Source organism: Macrobrachium nipponense, chromosome 6 (genome assembly GCF_015104395.2).
Source record: "Macrobrachium nipponense isolate FS-2020 chromosome 6, ASM1510439v2, whole genome shotgun sequence".
Classification (NCBI taxonomy): Eukaryota; Metazoa; Arthropoda; class Malacostraca; order Decapoda; family Palaemonidae; genus Macrobrachium; species Macrobrachium nipponense.
In genome coordinates, this window is record NC_061108.1 from 46432957 (window position 1) to 46452498 (window position 19542).

Here is a 19542-nt window from a genome sequence, read left to right on the forward strand (position 1 = left end):
GATAAAGGCATTACAAATACATTTCCCATAACTTGACATATGAGCAGACACATTCACGCTCGCCAAATCTCTCTCTCGCGCGCACAGACACACACACACACACACACACGTAAAGAAACACTGCTACATATTAGTGGAAAAGCACTGGAGCAGAGAAGGGCGTCACCTCACACCTTGAAAGCAGAACAATATTAGGTCAGATGAATAAGGTTTAAAACATCCTCATTAGTCATGGAAACAGAAGCCATTTCATTAGTGAGCATTTGGAAAGCTAAAGCCTCATTTCCCGGTAACGACGTTGGAGGATGGGAGGCGCAGGAGCTGGAGGAGGAAGAAAGGGGATTTGGGAAGGTAGGAAGGAGGAAGGGGGGGGGGGGGGGGGTGAGTTGGGGGTCAATTGTGGTTGTCTATAATTTTAGTAGTAGTATCGTCGTCATTCTGCGGCCTAGAGGGCAGAGGTGGCAGGTGAGGCCACCAAATAGCCGCCGCCACTTTGAAGGGGAGACATTATTCTCAAGGGAAGAGAGAGAGGGCTGCAAGTGAGAGAATTTTAATTGGCACTGTCTTATGGGGTTTCATTATCAGTAAGTTCACAGGAAACCTCAAATTACAGTTAAGTACTAATATAAATATGAACACACCTTACTAAGTAAAGCAATATCCTATGAACAAAAGCTATTCATACTTATAAAGGCCTTTATACACTATGAGATTAAATCTTTCCCATACACATTATTCGCTTGTTGCCGCTAAATATTTCAGTATACTACGAGTAGCCGGTAACAATTATGCAATCATGAATATACCAACACGTATAAACTGTACACATGATAACGCTCACATATATATTATTAAAGCCTCATCTCGTATTTCATATCCCGTTGCCTCATATTTAGAGCTAATCGAACAGTTACGTTGTTAATTTGGTCCAGATGAGGTACTTTATGTGTGGAGAAAAAACTATTTCACTTTCACCCACTTGACTTGCTCTCAACAGAACTATGACTATGACGTCCCGTCAATGGCGAAAAGGTGCCACGAAAGAAATGGGCGTCTGGGACTTTTTACCATTTTGCTCTGGCAAGACATCCGTCTTACTGAACAGTAACCAGGCGTATTATTGCCGATTGTCTCAGGCCTACAACAATCCTATACACCTGAGAATAGCTGCTACGGCCATTCACAAAATGCTTATAAATCGCCAGTAGCACCCATCTTCCACCAATTCTTTCAGACGGCCTAATCTCTAGCCCTCAGGCCACCTGTTAAGATTAAGCGGCCTGACGGATTGTGGAAATCAGTCATCCCCAAACTGAACAGTTGGATAACTATTCCTTTCCCTCTGTTGGCAGAACTTGGAACGTTGCCCATCATTATATCTAAACTAGTGTCCAGTTCCTCATTATATGCATCATTCTAAGCTACCAAAAGATACCAGTAATCAAAACAAGAAAAACTTAACATCGAAAACGTCACGTTTGAAAAGAGGATAATTGATCTCTTGTGTAATCTCTCAGGAGACATTGACCAACACATACTCAAACAGCAATTACACAGGGTACACATGAGTAGGAAATTCTCTGCCACACACGGTCAGCTGCAATCGGGCAGGTAAAACAACAGCCCTGTCCGGCCACGGTCAGACACGAAATGACTGCTGCTTATTTACGAGAACTTCCTTATGGTCAATACAAAAGCATCTGTAAGTCCATTTACACGATACGAGTACAGCAAGAAACCTGGACAACAAAAAATGCAAACTCTGTTCATACTAGTCCTACTAGCGGTAAATAGAGCCCAGCCGCATTAAGAGAGAGAGAGAGAGAGAAGAGAGAGAGAGAGAGATCCAGTCTGACTTATGTGAACACTGAAATAAAATGCGGCTCATTCACCTGAAAAGCATCCCTACAGACAAACAACCCACTCGACTCGTCTTGTCAGAGTGAAACTGTCCTTTTGATTCAACTAAGGAACTCATTTTACCCCGTAGAGGGTAGTGCCGTCAGTGCACCTCAGGCGGTGCAATGTGGGCATTACTTAGGATTCTTTGCAGCACCCCTTTGGCCCCTAGCTGCAATTACTTTTATTCCTTTTATTGTACCTTCTTTCATATAGCCATTCTTCCATATAGCCATTCTTCCATCTTACTTTCCACCCTTTCCTAACAATTGATTCATAGAGCAACTGTGAAGCTTTCTTCCTGTTACACCTTTCAAACCTTTACTGTCAATTTCCGTTTAAAGCGCTGAATGTCCTTAGTTGCCCCAGTGCTTGGCATTATGCCTAAAACCTACTAATCAATCAATTTACCGCTCAGCGTTTTACTCCCTTAGGAGATGACGGGTGGATTTTGTTTAATGACGTTCCGGGACAAAATAATCTCTTACATTATATTTTTCCAAACAAGCTCTTGAAAGTTTCAAAGGACTAGAAACATGACAAAAAGGCCTCGGCAAGATTATGGAAACTTACTTTTACACAATTGTCATCTAGTTAACCGGCTACTGAGCTTTAAGACCAATGAGAAGACATGCTCGTCGACTGTATAACCTACCAATTAAAATAATATAATGAGTAAATATACGTATTGTATTGCACATAAATGACCTGTGAGCAGACATATAAATGAATAAGAATTACAGTACTTATTTTACGTAAGACTTATTGCTGATGTCCATACAGACAAAAGTAGTCTTCCAAAGCATATATCATCATTATATCTGAAACCTCACACACCGTATACTGAAATATTTAGCCAATTTAACCCTTGATCAAGATATGACTCTTGTCATCACTACGTTTAGTTTGCAATGAGCAGCGTTCATAGTTACAGGCCACAAACCAACTACACAAACTCTATTTCGTGAAGCTTACTACCTACCCGCACCCTACTTATGCTTGAGATTTATGTACATCGGAATACAACTGTGGGTGCTGACAACGCGTTGAAAAGAGGTCGTCTTTAATCAGTGCATGAATATAACTCCTCCCTCCTAGTCACCATAGTAACACAACCACACGTTGAAATGTTACGATTCCCAGCTCCCTTAACCTACTCAAGTGGACTGATGAAAATGTCAAGTTTGTACAGCTGTATTAAAAGGAACTTTGATGGGATGGGGAATAATTTATATGGCGACATTTTTTATTAGCAATTCTCATCAAGCTAAATTTTAAAAACTTTTAGTCATGTTTATAAATTTATATCTGTCGATCTGGCGAAACTAAACAATTTCAAGTCTTTACAAAGCGTCAACTTTGCTTAAAAGCACTTAAAGAAGCTATTTAGACTACTGAAACAAACTAGTATTTTTAGTTTAATCCTTACAGAATTTTTTTCTTGTTTCATTTTAAAAAATTTTCTTCAGATATTCATTAGTAACTGTTACTGGGAAGATCAGTAAATCATAAAAACCGTCAGACCTCGTTACGAAAGAAAATGGGGCAGATACAAAGGAGAACTTTGGGATTGTCCTCACCTTGACTTGGGTCTCTGGTGACATAGGGCTGGAGGAGTCTCGCTTTCTTTTTCTCGTATCCTTTCTGCGTGATGTCACCTGGAAAGAAGTACAAAATTAAGACTTTGTATTTAAAGAAACTGCGTGTTTACACGATTAAGCGCTCAATATGCCATCATGCAAAAATACTGATCATCATGTCATTCAGCCATATCTCATGACGCTAAAAACACAACTCATGAAAGTTTCTTAAAAAAAATCTGCGAGATAAGTCCACCCATCCATATAATGGGCAACAAACGTTTCCATAAGTGAGAAATCTCTCTCGAAGAACTTTCGTCAACAGGACTGAATACCAACACCAAGACACTCACTCGGGTGTCAACATAAGCCCTTGATCGCTACAGCAACCAGGTTCAGTGCAATGTTCACCTACCTTGCTGCAGTTTTAAACAAGCGAAATACGTTCACTCCTAAATAAAGATAAACTCACTCGATGTACAGAAAGAACAAGACAGGCTGTAATTATCTTCAAGTTCAGGGAGAAAGAGTGAAGACAGTTCCTGACCTCTTTCTCTCACACTCAGTTCATATACATTTAGAGTAACTTTATTTTATATATATATATATATATATATATATATATATTATATATATATATCTGAGCTACAATGTCTTTAATATCTAATTCGCTCTACCTCAGAATTAATATATTTTCATATATGCTAACCGAAGGGGGAATTTTTTCTCGATAATAGATTTGCCTGGACCAGGGCGCGAACCTATGGATCCTTTCAAACCCAGGAACGTCAGTGAAGCTTTACCTACTACACCACCGCGGTGGTGTAGTAGGTAAAGCTTCACTGACGTTCCTGGGTTTGAAATGAGGACCACAGGTTCGCGCCCTGGTCCAGGCAAATCTATTATCGAGAAAAATTCCCCTTCGGTTAAGCATATATGAAAATATATTAATTACTGACGGTAGAGCGAATTAGATATTAAAGGAAACATTGTAGCTCGATATATGTATATGAATCACGGAAATGTGATATGACTTATATATATATATATATATATATATATATATATATATATATATATATATATATATCTATATATATATATATATAAGACAAACGTGCAAACATACCTACATTAAGTTTACGTAGAAAAAGTTGAGAAAATACTTGGGGTAAGATGATAATGATAGTACTACTCGGATGATAAACGTGAACGCCGGCGATGAAAAATCTCTAACTCAATATAGTTTCTTAGCATTTCATACGGGACCTTCTACAGACTCCTGATCCAAGAAATCGTATATATGCTTACATTAACAGAAACAATAACATTCACTACACTTATGTAATTTCCGTTGAAATATTATATCATTATACTAACATTGGATTTACATCAAATCCTGAGAAAGGTAGATTTTTTTTATATCCTTGGGATGTATTATGCATATGGTGACGAAGACCTCGACACAGACCTTGTAAGCCAGATCCTTTTTCAAGAGTAAGACAACGCCAATTTTGATTACCTTCAAACAGATAGCGTATTATTCCTTCTTATGTTAAGAGTTATGTTTACTGTGATGTTTTATGACCAAATAATGCCCGTCATATCTATTCATCTGTAACATACCATGTAACTATCTATCTATTATATATATATATATATATATATATATACACATACATACATACATACATACATGGTATATATGTATATATATACAAATGTATACATATATATTATGAATGAGTCTTATCACATCACCATGATTCATATATACGTATTAAGCTGCAAATATCCTTTAATATCTAATTCGCTCTGCCTTGGAATTAATATATATTCATATGTGTTAACCAAAGGGGAATTTTTTTAGCTGTTAAGAAACTCGTCGGCTCAGTGGCGCGAACCACGGAATCAAGAAATTAGGAATTACAGTGAAGCGCTTTAAACAACAAGGCTATCACGAGAGGTATAAGTTAACGCTGCCTCTCACCTACAAATATGACTCTGTGCGATAAAAGCACTACAAAGTTCTCGAGGTCAAAGTGGGTTGATGTCGACTCCAAAACAACGAATACCTGAGCGCGACAGTGATTTGCAGGTGAGAAGCGGCGTTAACTTGTACCTCTCGTGACAGCCTTGTGGCTTAAAGCACTCCACTGTACGTCCTGACTTCTTGGTTCCGTGGTTCGCGCCCATGAGCCGACGAATTTCTAAAAAATTCCCCTTCGGTTAACATATATGAAAATATATGAATTCCCAGGTAGGGCGAATTAGATATTAAAGGACATTTGTATCTTAATACATATATGTATATGCATTAAGCATATACATAATGCAGTATGTCTATGTATACTATATGTATTATATATATATATATAATATATATATATATATATATATATAATATAATATAATATATGGGAATAACTTACACCTGAATTGAATCATGCATGAAAATTGCATCTGCTCAGGCCGGTATTCGACCCTAGTATGTCTTTGGATCGATACAGAGAAAAGAGACTTTAGGTTCAGTAACTAGGATGGAAACCACCAATCTCCAACACGATTGCTGATCAGAAATTTGTCATTCTTGGCTATTTACGCACGTAAAGAATATCAACCCTTATATATCCATCAATACTGAATTGACTTTACCTTTAGAATATCATGTATCCAAATAGATCCTTACCCAAGTCTATCTACCCTGGTCGGGATTCGAATCTTCGCCTTTTGGGCTGCCTGCACAGGAAACAGGGATGTAGGCTATCAACAGATATAAAAGTTGAATTCTACTTCTACAATTAACGGAGTAAAAACACATCCGAACGCAACAACCATACCGGTTTTTTCCGCATCAGCCAAAGCACATATACACAAAAATATTGATGTGACTTTTGTTTGATTTGCTAATTAAAACGACCTCCCAGTGGACAGAGGTGACTCTGAACGCAGAACCATAACACGATTCGCAAATGACCGCCTCTTTGTCCTCCGGAAATAGGCCACCGTGACGTCACTGTCATTTTAATTAACAGGGAAAAAACATATCATACACATTCTCTTCTTTCATGTGATTAACCTCTGATCTCTGACGTGAGTGGGTTGTCAGAGCACAACATATTTATGTTCATTTTCTGTTTCCAGTTTTTTTTTTAAATTAGAAAACTAGTCATTTTCCTCTGTCATTTCCCTCCGCGATCAAGCAAACAGACGTCAAAGGACGCACATGCAAGTACGAGAATTAGATCATGTTTGCAATCTGGTAACACTTCCTGCCAAAACAGACATTTGCAACTGAATTCAAACAAGAAAGAGAACGCATGGCAAGAAACACCAAACAAACGACCCATATGGGTAAATACCTTTCCAACGACTACTTCATCCCCTTTAATGAAACAATTATGATGATGAATACAATCCAATCTGCTCATTTAACAGTCGGCCCACGAAACGTGTCAACTTTAGGTGCAAACCTCGAAGCATTCCATAAACAGGTTCAGGTGTCCGATGAGAATGATTATTCTCATAGTAAAGAAACAGAACATATGAAAGATGGAGAGTACCCAAGGCCCATCACATACTCGGATAATGAAAACGGCATCAAACTAATATGGTGATTTTTAATAAGAATAAAGAAGAGACATAATTTGATATTAAAGATGATATGACTTTGGAGACCAGCACCAACTCCAGTTCAATGTGCCTGTCACGGACTGCTGTTGAAAGCAACGTGACACAGCGGCTAGAAACACTAAAGGTCAACAGGTGGATCGATTCAATTACCTACCAAGCGCCGCATTTCATCCGACTCGAACTCACACACATCACCTGAAGATCAACTCCCTCATTCGGTCGCCAAAACGACCTCGTCAAGCCAAAGACTTTTTAGATCTCTTAGTGCAGTTACTAAAAGTAATGCTGTTGGATCTGTCTTCGCAACTCATACCAGGTGCCATATCGAGTCCGAGTTCCGCCCAGTATTGGGGGTCGCTGAAACGGCCGTAGGCATTCTATCTTGGCCCATTCGCTGGAATACTGAAGAACCTCATTCACTTGTGCTTCAATGTGTGCGGGGATTACTTTGTGATGGTTGAAGCACAATGAGGTCAGACTACTTCACCGGTTGTTACAAGCCCAATATATGAGTAAATAATGTGCAAGCAATCACAACTATGTTACGATACACAGTAAGTTAATGACTGTAGCGAGCATGTGACGCCAATTCTGGCATCATGGTGGAATTGAAGGGCAAAGCTTTCTGGCGGTTTAGATGGGTGTGTTAGAGGATTTTGATATTATCCGTTAATCAGAATAAATGCTGTTGGAGGCGATTCATGTTGAATGATGTTCGTTACCTTTTAAGCTATTTCGTCTGTGTGTATGTTCTAGGACAAATAATTAACTATATATACTCCCAAGTTCTTCACAAACACACTAAGAATTCTGAAGGGAAACGACATATATATACTGTCTACATATACAGATGAAATGAGTCTTATTGACATTCACCGGGCCGTTTGTTTCTGTTTTTTTATTTTTATTTTTTTAAATAAACCTCTGCGTCACGTAGGATATCTTCGGCTCCTTTATCCAAGCTCTCATTGTCATCTATCTCCCCAGTAGGATAATTTGAGTGTAATCTGCGATTTGTACTTTAAACTTTCGTATCGATCATTTACACAATGAAAAGAGTTGGGCCAAGGATGCCCTTGGGGTACTCCTTGTGAAAACGAAATCTATTTACTGAGCGAACTGCCTGATAATAACGGCCCCCTTCATAATCCTGAATCAACCAGAGGGATCTATGATATTTGCTTTGAAGCATTTCGCCATCAATATTTCCTGTCTCGTGAGTACTACCATCAAAGGCCTTAAAAAGATCAAGTAAAACGAAACAGACTTTACCTTGATCAGTATTTCGACAGAACTTTTGAGTTACTCGTCAAGGGGCATCTCTGTTAACAGCTTTGCTCTGAAGCCAAGCTGGTTATTTGAAATCGGTCTATTCTCCTAAAAATAAGACATTAACTGATTTACTACTATTTTTCAAAGTATTTTTGAGAAAATGGGCGATAGAGATATCGGTCTATAATTGCCAACATTCCCTTCATCGCCATTTTTATAGTTTGGTAAAACATGAGGTGATTTTTCATGTTTTAGAAAATACATGAGTGACAACAGAGGTATTTGCTATGATGAGAACATAAAACGCAATCACTGATAGCGCATCTTTAATCAATCTTAATCAAATTCTGGAGAGTTTAATAAACAAATGGATCTAAGAGTAACAGTTACAAAGGGAGATATAGTGCCTGAAGAGAAAAAAGGCCTAGGGTGATATAGTGGGCATTTTGAAAATCAACTGAATGTGGAGGATAGAAAGGTGGCATAGCAGAATGAGACAATAACGCAAAGTTAATTTTAGCTTGAGACTTCGTTGAAGGAATTTTGAGGATGTAAAAATGGCAACTAAGAGACTGGAAAATGAAACAGCCACAAGAATTTACGGGGACACTAACGAGATGAAGCACGGTGGTCTGAGCATGAGTGAGTGGATGAATAGGGTATGCAAGGTTTGTCTGAATCAAGGTATTGGTCCACAGGACAAGCATGAGCTTATAAAAAGCTTGATAGATCTCATACGAGATGCAACCTGCAGGGCGTTGAGGATGCATAGCATTGATGATGATTTGTTCACAACTACCTAAGTTTTTATGACGAAACCAAAGAGTGTTTGATAGGTACGCAGACCAGTGATAGGGCTGGTGTAGAGCTGGGTCTGAGATGAGGGTATTTGTATTTCACGTCTCTATGGCTGAGTGAAGAGCGAAGTGAAAGAGAAAAACATCAGATGTCAGTGGAGAGCAGTGCCTAGAAGGAAAGAATTCGCGAATTATGTTCCAATAAAGTTACAAGAAGCACTCCATAACCGGCATATATTTCACTAATATAACAAATGAACGTATCCCTCACTTCTGAAGGTTAATGGATCCTACTCTTACTGGCATCTTCTGCAAACTACAGTATTTAGTGAAGACAGTGTTATATAAGAGCTACACCAAAGACTCCATCAAATAACAATTGCTAATTAATCTCAGCGTTCCTCCATCGAACATTCCATGGAACAAAGGCATTGTTACCTGTATCTGATGGTGTTTTGTTATCTAACTACCAATCAACGATGTAGTCTACAAACATCGGAGGTGAAAGTTCCGCCAAATTCATGTCACGAGTATTCTAATACTGCTCGAGTTCCACATAGAGAGACTCGTAGCCAACTTCAATCTCAAGATATGAGAAAAACATTCCTGGAAAAGACGCACTATAAGAGTGTTAATATCCCGGAGAAATACAGGACACCAGGATATACTCTCATTAAAAATACACAATTCAATCCGAACAATTCAATCCGTACAGGCACTTCGTGTAATACCAAGAATGCTGCGCATGTGATGACACACATACACATGCACACATATATACAGAGAGAGAGAGAGAGAGAGAGAGAGGAGAGACGAGAGAGAGAGAGAGAGAGAGAGAGAGAGAGGAGAGAGAGACAGAGAGAGAGAGAGTTGCAGATAACTTTACGAAGAAAACTGAATACGATAGAAAACTACTACAGCACATCTTGTCTTGTTAAAGAATTTGCAATTAACAGTTCTCCCCCGAATCAGCAAAAGTATATAATATGATATTTTTGCCCTAAGTTAAGCCAAAAATGAAAAGGATCTATAATAGCGCTATGCAAATATATGATATATATATATATATGTATATATATACCATATTATATAATATATATATATATATATATCTATATATTATATATAATATATCTATAATGATATATATTTATAAATATAATATAATATTATATATATATATATCATATATATATATACTATATATACTAATAATTAGATATATACTATATATATCTCATATATATGATATACACACACATACACACTGTGTGTAAGAGTATAATGAGCCAAATACTGATGGCAGCGACTTGTCTTGCTTCCTACCGTATACAATGACGTGCAGCATAAACATATTTTTCGTGTGTAATTTGGGCTTCAAAATATTCCTCGTTCAATAATTTTATGTTAACTAGTTTTCATACTAGGACAAAAAGTTAGTAACTACGGCGTTAAAGATGAAGAGCAGGACTTGAAATCAGTGAAAAAAAAAGAAGTTAAAAGTGGGAAGAGGACCTTAACAAAGAACAGAATTTGCATACTTGGCCTTTTAAAAGCTTTTCCTAGGAGTCAAATATGACACACGTAACTTTTTTTTATACTATTTACAAATGTCAAATTAGCTTTAAAATTACATATACTTTAAAAGATATTTGTTCCAACGAATGAGCGTCCATCGGGACGTATTTCTTTAATCGTTTTGTATTACTTAGTTGCCATGATTTAGACGTCATTTTAGAGCAGACTAATTGTGATTTAGACAGGTATGTTAATAAAGTCAACGAACTAACAAGATACGACAAAATTACAAATTGATATTTACTAGAAAACACATAATTTTTTTGTAATTTTTTCAAAATACAATACTAGTAGATGATAGATATTTTTGCCCCGTGCGAAGCTGCCTTTTATTGACATATAGTTTTTTTGGTATTTATGCCTGCCATTTATTCTTATGCTTGGGAAGACTATATTTTCTTCTACATTTATTAGTATTATGCATCAATACGGATATAATTTCATTTATTATACTGCTGATTTTTTTCTTCATTTATATTATATGGCAAAGCAAAGATCGCTTTTACCTGATCTGCTGCTCTGCTTACACTAATTAACATTCTGGAAATACAGAACTTTAAAAGTGATGTACCTACTGTACTGTATTTATTGTACGTACGATGTAATTTACAAATCATGTACATTTTTCAGTCACTTCCTACAGCACGGATACCCTATAATATATACATACATGTATGTATCTTGCATAAAAGAAAAAAAAGAGTAACATATAAAACGCCACAACTCTGCTGAGACGTGAAAGTACCCTCTAAACTTCAGGTGGGAGTTGAATCGCTGACACAAATGGATCCGTATATTATATGGTAAACAGCTAGAAGGAATCTTAAGCCTTTCATTTTTTTTTCTTCCCACAAACAGATCGAAACTCTCTCTCTCTCTCTCTCTCTCTCTCTCTCTCTCTCTCTCTCTCTCTCTCTCTCTCTCTCTCTCCAAAAAAGTTTTTCATTGAACAAATCAGCTTTCCTTCCACCGTCGGCTAAAACAAACCTCCATCACCAGCAAACACGAAAGTCCAACAGAGGCCAATAAAACCAGGCAAAGAATTCGCCCGACACTGAAATTAAAAAGTTTTCCTCCCGATCACGTAGATTGAGTGGTACATTTATGACTCAATACAGACAAGTTTACATTTTCTTCTTACGTTTTCCATTTTCTTTATAAAGAGCTTCAGGAAGGGCTGAAAGATTTCAGACGCTCTTCATTGTTTTTTAATCAACTCGACTTCACAGAGTCGTAGTCAATATCTCCAGGGATCAGAGTCTTTGTGCGAAGGTGAAACGGATAAGGTACGACGCAGCCTGTTTCGCTTTATTCTTGGTACGGACGTGAGATCTAAGCAGGCGATCTTCAAATGTATAATGGTGCACTAAACAGAGCCAAAACACTTCACAGTTACCATCAAGGGAGTCTGATGTGTTATCATTATCCTCTCACCTTGTGAAGTTCAAGCAGAAACTGCTACATAAAATAAAGCAAGCATTCGAGGTTCTCTTAGCTACCAGTAATACTTCAACGAAATTTACGAACAATATTTTGGAATAAACCAAAAATATCAAGTGTTTTGTCTGAAAACTTTCCACAACAATATAACACTTTGGAAAAAGCTAAAGAACGTAAAGTTATGCCTAAATATATTGGGAAAAGCACAAAAGAAACTAAAAACTTACGTGTAAACATGCCCATATACATGTATATATATATATATATATATATATATATATATATATATATATATACACACACACACACACACACACACACACACACACACACACACATAATATATATATATATATATATATATATATATATATACATACACATACATAATTTCATATGCATGATGTGGGCTCATTCCCTGGTCGCTCTGACAAGTGTATTTATAATTTTCACCAAGTTCGCTGGTTTAATATGGTAACAAGTTATGTTCAACACCTGTGCATCTCTGTATGTTTTCCGAAATTCAATATCCTTTCTATCAAAATAAAAAAAAACAGTTTGTCTCTCAGGCGAGCATGCAAAAAAAGAACAAGCAATATGACGAGACTACAATATATATTTATATATATATATAATATATATATATATATATATATATATATGTATATATATATATAAAAAATATATATATATATATATATATATATATATATATATATATAGTATATAGTAATGAGGGAGAGATAAGTACTTAATAGGTACCTGATTACCGAGTAGTTTCAAAGAAGAGGTTGGGATATTAGTGCAATTACTAACTTACAATGGAGCGCAAAAAAAAAAAAAAAGCACGTTATCCCGCACGGCAACGTCGTTGAATTGCTTCCAGTATACATGATTACTACGTGCATTAAAAAGTTAATGACACTAAAAGAAAAAATTGAAGGTAAAGCCTCGTGCTCGATCCGTTTCCCTTCTGGCTTCTTCAGTTGGGGATGAAACACCCGACCAATGGAAAACAGAGTTATTTCTAACAATAAATGAAACAATTAAAAGCCACTAGGATCTACTAAAAGGTTAGGAATACTGCTTGGCGGGAATTAAGTTGCACGAAAGAATAAGTTGCAGACGAACATTTTCTACCAGAATAATTTCCAGAGATAAAACTACCGCAAATGAATAAGGAAAGAGCAAAAGCTGTGGCCTGATCCATGCACGAAGGTTTATCATAAAACAGCAACCCCGACAAGGGATTAACCTGAGACGACGGAGATAATGGCATGGCAAAGGAAAAGCAAAAATAAGTCACCCGAGTTCAAGTAAACTAACAACGGATTACATAATAATGTGAATTTGCTTTGCATTGGTTCGATATATCTATCTATCTATCTATCTATCTATCTCTATCTATATATATATATATATATATAATTATATTATATATATTTATATATTATATGAAGCTAAAACGCCCATAAAACACTATTTTAACGTATTGCACCCATATATTTCGAGCACTTCCTTCTGTGCTCCTGATCACGTTTATCTTCATGTTATATTGGTGTATTAGAGTAAAACAACCACACACACACATACACACACATATATAAATATATATAATTCAAACGCGAAACACCTCGTGTAATGTGCAAGAAATACATTGAGTTTGATGATTTCCTCGAAATGTAAGCGCCATATAGTCCTACATTCATGGCGGTAACCACTTCTTCCAGTCTTCCCCTCACTGATACCTTCCTTAATTAGTGTGTATATAATTAGTGGAATATCATAATGGCAACGTATCTATCAACTTCATGACCACGCCCTCGACAAGCTTACATACTATGTATGCATCAGCTTCAAGGCAGGAGCTATTTACCGATGAATGCAGTGACATCTGAGAGGGAGCAGTTCCTCAAAAAGCATACCGGTATTTCTACCACTGAAGAACCTGTGACATTTTGATGAAAACAACTCATTCATGTTTTTTCGTCGCATTTCAACATACGCAACTACGGACATGGAAGTACGTCAACAGAGAAACAAACGCACCATATACTTGTGAATATATCGTGTTTTTCAATTCACTTGTTTTCGAGGTCCCTTTCCCATATACTACTCAATACTGCTTCGGTCACCTGTTTGTGCTTCCGCACTGTCAGGAAGCTACTATGACGGAAAAGGAAAGGAAAGGAAAGGTTCGTCTTCTGGCTTATCTCGTCGGCGCTATTTGTTCGTCATGTCAAAGTGTGCGACAAGGTCCGCTGAGCAGACAGGTAAATGGGGACACCAGTTGTGGGGTGAAAAGTGAGACATTAGGAGCCTCCTTTCTCTCACTGTTCAGCTTTCCGACAATGAAACACACGCTACAAATCATTCTTTTTAAGCTGTGGACATTTACTTATCTGTATACATATCACACATAAATTGCCTGTTTAAATGTTACATATGAATAAATGTGTGTACGCAGTATCATTTACAAACTAGTAAAACTATCCCACTTTTTTCCACTTAACTGTGACTCTGTACTAACCTAATTCAATTCTTTCATTAACGACAACTTTACGACAATTTGACAATAAAATACTTAAAAAAAATGTTGTTTACCACAGAAGTCAGAAACAGCCAAGCTAGAGAGGTACTACAGCAACAAGCAGCGACGTCGTAACTCGTAACAGCGGCGTGCCAGAGCCGAACAGCCTTTAAAAGTCAAATGTCCAAAACGACTCCGTGTCTGCATGTCCATCAGATATATCTATAAGGATTGCATTGAAATGACAAAATCAAAAACTGTTTTTCCTTAACAGTCTTTATTCGATTTACAAATCGATGATTTTGCGAAACTTAAAAAACAACTCGGTTGCACCAACTTCGGAAAAGGGCCAACTGATGAGGGACTTCGACCCCAAAAATATGAATACCAATTCATCAATCACAGCCCCATTGAGTCGCAGTCCGGAAATGAAAGCCCCTTCCAGCAACCGACCACAATGAACTCCTCGTGCATCCGTAGTACATTCCGGCTAGTTGAATACGAGTGGCTATTGTGCAGCTGCAAAGGCATTCCCAAAACGAAACTGTCATCAGTGATGCATCAGCTTGAAGACATTTTAATTGAATTTCGAAGGAAAGTTTGCTTTCCATTGACTCATTCATTGAGAAAGCAAAGGTTTCGAACTGGCCTTCATGAACGATCTGGCTTTATCTATGGAAAAGTACAACGCAACTCTGTCTTCACATTTAGTCCTCCAATGCAATTCGGGCATCGAAAATCTTCTGCCCCACCATACTTCGTAATCCTTAGCACCTCTTCTTAAGTGAAACAGTCGTTATTTATATGCATACAAAACTGTCATACCCACATATATGTACGCGCGTATACTGGCTGACATTGGTATTGATTGAAAATCAACATGTAGATGGCCATCCTTTCATATATCACAACACCGAACTACAAAGACAACATTTTCTGGCACATTGCAAGGGGACAGCAAATTCTACAGCAACAGTGTGCTTTTACAAAACCAGAGCAGTTCTCGTAAAAAAAACATTGAAAGAAAAGAAACGACTACCTGTTTCCAAATGAAAAACTTTTCTGTCGAAACCATAGCATTAAGCTTTCAACGGAAACGACAAGGAATTCAGTACATTACGAAAAGAAGTGTCAATGGAATTTATTTTTCACTTTATCTTTCTTCAAATGTAAACAACGGAGAGCAATCTAAATATCAAAGTTCCTTTGGGTTTACCATAAAAAGTGCCAACGACCTGGCACATAGCTATACCTAGTACCATTCACTTGAATATGATGCTTATATATAACTAAGTAAAAATGTTTAGTGGGAAAAAATAAGAGCAAAAAATTCATGGTTTCCATCTACAATTATACAGCTTATTGCCCGTCAAAAAATAAATAAATAAATAAATATATAAATAAATCTGTAATAAGTCTGTTAACCGGACATATACTATATCTCTCCCCACCCGCAACGGAAACACCACTCATGAAGAGCAATGAGAAAACATCATCAGCAGTGAATCATCATCAATGAAGAATGGAATGCAAAGCGTCCCAATCAAGTTCAATTACCGTACCCTCAATAGACATGTCGTGGAATTCAAAAGATACGATAATGACACAAGGTCATCAAAAATTAGAGGAAGAGAATATACATGTATACAAATACATGCATACACACATAAACACACATACATATATATATATATATATATATATATATATATATATATATATATAGAGAGAGAGAGAGAGAGAGACGAGAGAGAGAGAGAGAGAGAGAGAGAGAGAGAGAAAATAGTTTTAACCCAATGGTTCAGGTTTTCTACGTCGATGCCAGTCCATTTTTTTTACAGAGAGAGAGAGAGAGAGAGAGAGAGAGAGAGAGAGAGAGAGAGAGAGAGAGAGAGAGGTGAATATGATTAGGTGATGCAGATGGAGTGCTTATTTAACATCTGTAACACACTTGAGATCATTCAATCAGTTCCATCCACATCGACAAGTCAGTACAACCCAAGATGAACTTCAAACGTGCGTCTTCCTTCCACATACAGGAATAACTTACAGGAATAACTGTAGGAAGCCAAAAACCAAACAGTGCCAACTATACTGTCCGTCTGGACAATGGAACCTCTCTTCTTTCCAACTCTCAACGGACAACAAGATATATTGTCAATCAAGTGAATAATTCTTACTTGAAACCTCTTGAATTTTACTTGTGATAGAGTACCTACTGATTATTGATTTTATAAAGAGTTCGACGAAAAAAATGTCTTTTAAAATAATTAGGTTCAAACCGATGGAACTGCTCACGTCATGAGCTACCGAGCAAAAGAGAAGGATCCATATAAGTAAAAGATAAGCAGTATATTATGTACTATAAATTTATACCTGAAAACTCTTTCCATTACCAAACTGACTCAAATAAAAACGGCAGAAGTTGTTAACCGCTTTGGAAAAGGGGAGAATGACAATGATCATAACCTAAAAAATTTAAAAGAACAGCAGGAACAACAAAAACTGTTCCCAAATTCCGAAACTATCGACTGGAAAGGAAAAAGTCGACCTTAAAAAGATGCAAGACTCCATAAGAAAAATGTACATTTTACCTTCAATTCTGTTATTGCCACTGCAAGTCAAATGGGGCTGGAGGAACATGGAGGTTCAGAGGAGAGAGAGAGAGAGAGAGAGAGAGAGAGAGAGAGAGAGAGAGAGAGAGAACATCCTGAGGGCTCTATGACCAGTTTTACTTTCCCTCTCACATCTCAACGAGCAGCAGCCTCCTCACACTACTCGGTTCTGGGGTCCTCCTCCTCACACCACATCAAGCTCTCAACATTTGCAGTTCACAAAAAATTATTCTTTTTGCATTGGAGGAAAAAGTTCTCCGCAAGGCGAAATGGTTAAAGAGGTAGATAAGTCTGGAAGGCTTTGGAATAAATCACTATGCAGCAATAAATCAAGTCTAAAGCTATTCAAAGTTTAGATTTTCTTCAATTTACCTGACCTATCAATGAAGGGATATAAAAAGGAATATATGAACGTTGAACATACATGAGCAAACATACAACCTATCTTACAAAACTATACATTATGTATACTATATGTATAATATATATATATATATATGTGTGTGTGTGTGTGTTGTGTGCGTGTGTATATTTATATGTATGTATACATATGTGTGATATGTTTATGTATATGTAATATGTATATTAATCCATACATACAATCATAAATATATATAATTATCTATTTAAAAAATCAAATATATAATATATATAATATATATATCATAAAATCATGGGTAGGGGTAACATTATCAGTATACCACGGAGGATGTATATTGGGATTCTGACAGTGGAGAAAAAAAATATGACAGGAGGATTGATAGGAGATGAACATAGTGTGTTTAGACACAGACAAGGACGCTTGGATCAAGTGTACTTGTGAAGAGGGAAGTTACATGAGAAGTTTTAGAGTAGAAAGTCACGGAAATGTGCGTTGAAAACGATCTTCATAGAAATGATGGAATGTAATGTTGAAAGTGTTATGGATATATGGCATAGAAGTTAACTTGCCGAGAGCATTTTACAGTTTTTATGATGGATACTAAGGGCGGGTTATGTTTCTCAAGCTTTTCAAAATCTTATTGGAGTAATGATGCAGGGTACAAGAAAGGATACGAGGTGTAGGTGCAAAGCTTTGGGACAAGAAATGACGTCATGAATCAAGTGTGGAGTAATTGATCTTTTCACGGGATACAGTGTTGATGAAGGATAGAGAACGTCAAAGGTAAATGCGAGGATTAGTAAGGTTATGAGGGTATATCGAATTCAAGAAAATTGGGCAATGAATGTTATCACAACTGTCCAGAAAATTACGAATATAATTCGTAACTTTCCATTTTTTGTTTGTATTAACCGCATATTTTGACTCAAAGGGAGTAAGTAGTAGTTTGATAGTTTTAAGTTGGTATTCAATTAGATTGTTTTCATTTTTAACCCTCTTCCATTGGTTCCCTTATTACCTTGTTATATACTATACAAGCCGATATGTTATGTACTGAAAGACAGGAGGGTAGTAAGAATCACTCAGTCCGCAGTATGGCAGCAACTGCTCCTCCTATTCCTCCTCTAAGCCTTCTGTGAAATTACTAATCTTCGTGTTCAAGTGTTTTTCGCAGAGTGTTTCTTCGTCGATATCATACAGTGAGGAATATAAACAATATGTGGATGTTGTAAAATCCTTTCTGGACCACTGGATAGCTTCTTCGACTGGTTTGCCACGACCATGTGCCACGTCGAGACGTATGCAGTTCTGAAGTCCTCGTCCTCGAGTTATGACCAAGGGATGTATTCAGCATCGTTGTGTGTGATTGAGCCAAGGGAGTTCCTAGCTTGATGTCGTATAAATTGGATCCTTTGTCTGCAACTTGCTCTTGTGGTGAACGTCGTCGTCACTTCCACTTATATGCCTCTCTGGACAATAACAGGTATGGGGTTCAACTGAAGGAAGCGGGTTTAGTTAGATTCCTTGTTATTGCCAGTACTTTCATTTACATTTAAGTAAAGGGTCTTGCTAAAACCCTTAATTATTAAATAACCTATTCTTGGTCCTTTTGAGTCAATTTATTCATATAAAATTCCCAGGTTATTTGCGTTAAAGGTTGCATTGTTATGAAGTTTAGTAGGGCTTTGGTTAATTTTATTTTGTGCGAAAACCCTGTAAAAATTTATGCAGCTTAATTTTGAGTAATTCTGGGTTAGTTTAATTTGACTTACTGTTTCCATGTCACTAATAGTGATATTGTTCATATTTTAGGACA

General features: G+C 37.0%; 1 protein-coding gene across 1 annotated transcript in view; it reads right to left on the reverse strand.

Moving 5' to 3' along the window:
- LOC135216852 (disco-interacting protein 2 homolog C-like) overlaps positions 1 to 19542 on the reverse strand; it is a 271475-nt gene that overhangs the window by 211146 nt on the left and 40787 nt on the right. Inside the window, exon 3 of the mRNA XM_064252365.1 lies at positions 3480 to 3557. Coding sequence (XP_064108435.1) covers positions 3480 to 3557 — 78 coding nt within the window. The remainder of the gene's footprint in view (positions 1 to 3479; positions 3558 to 19542) is intronic.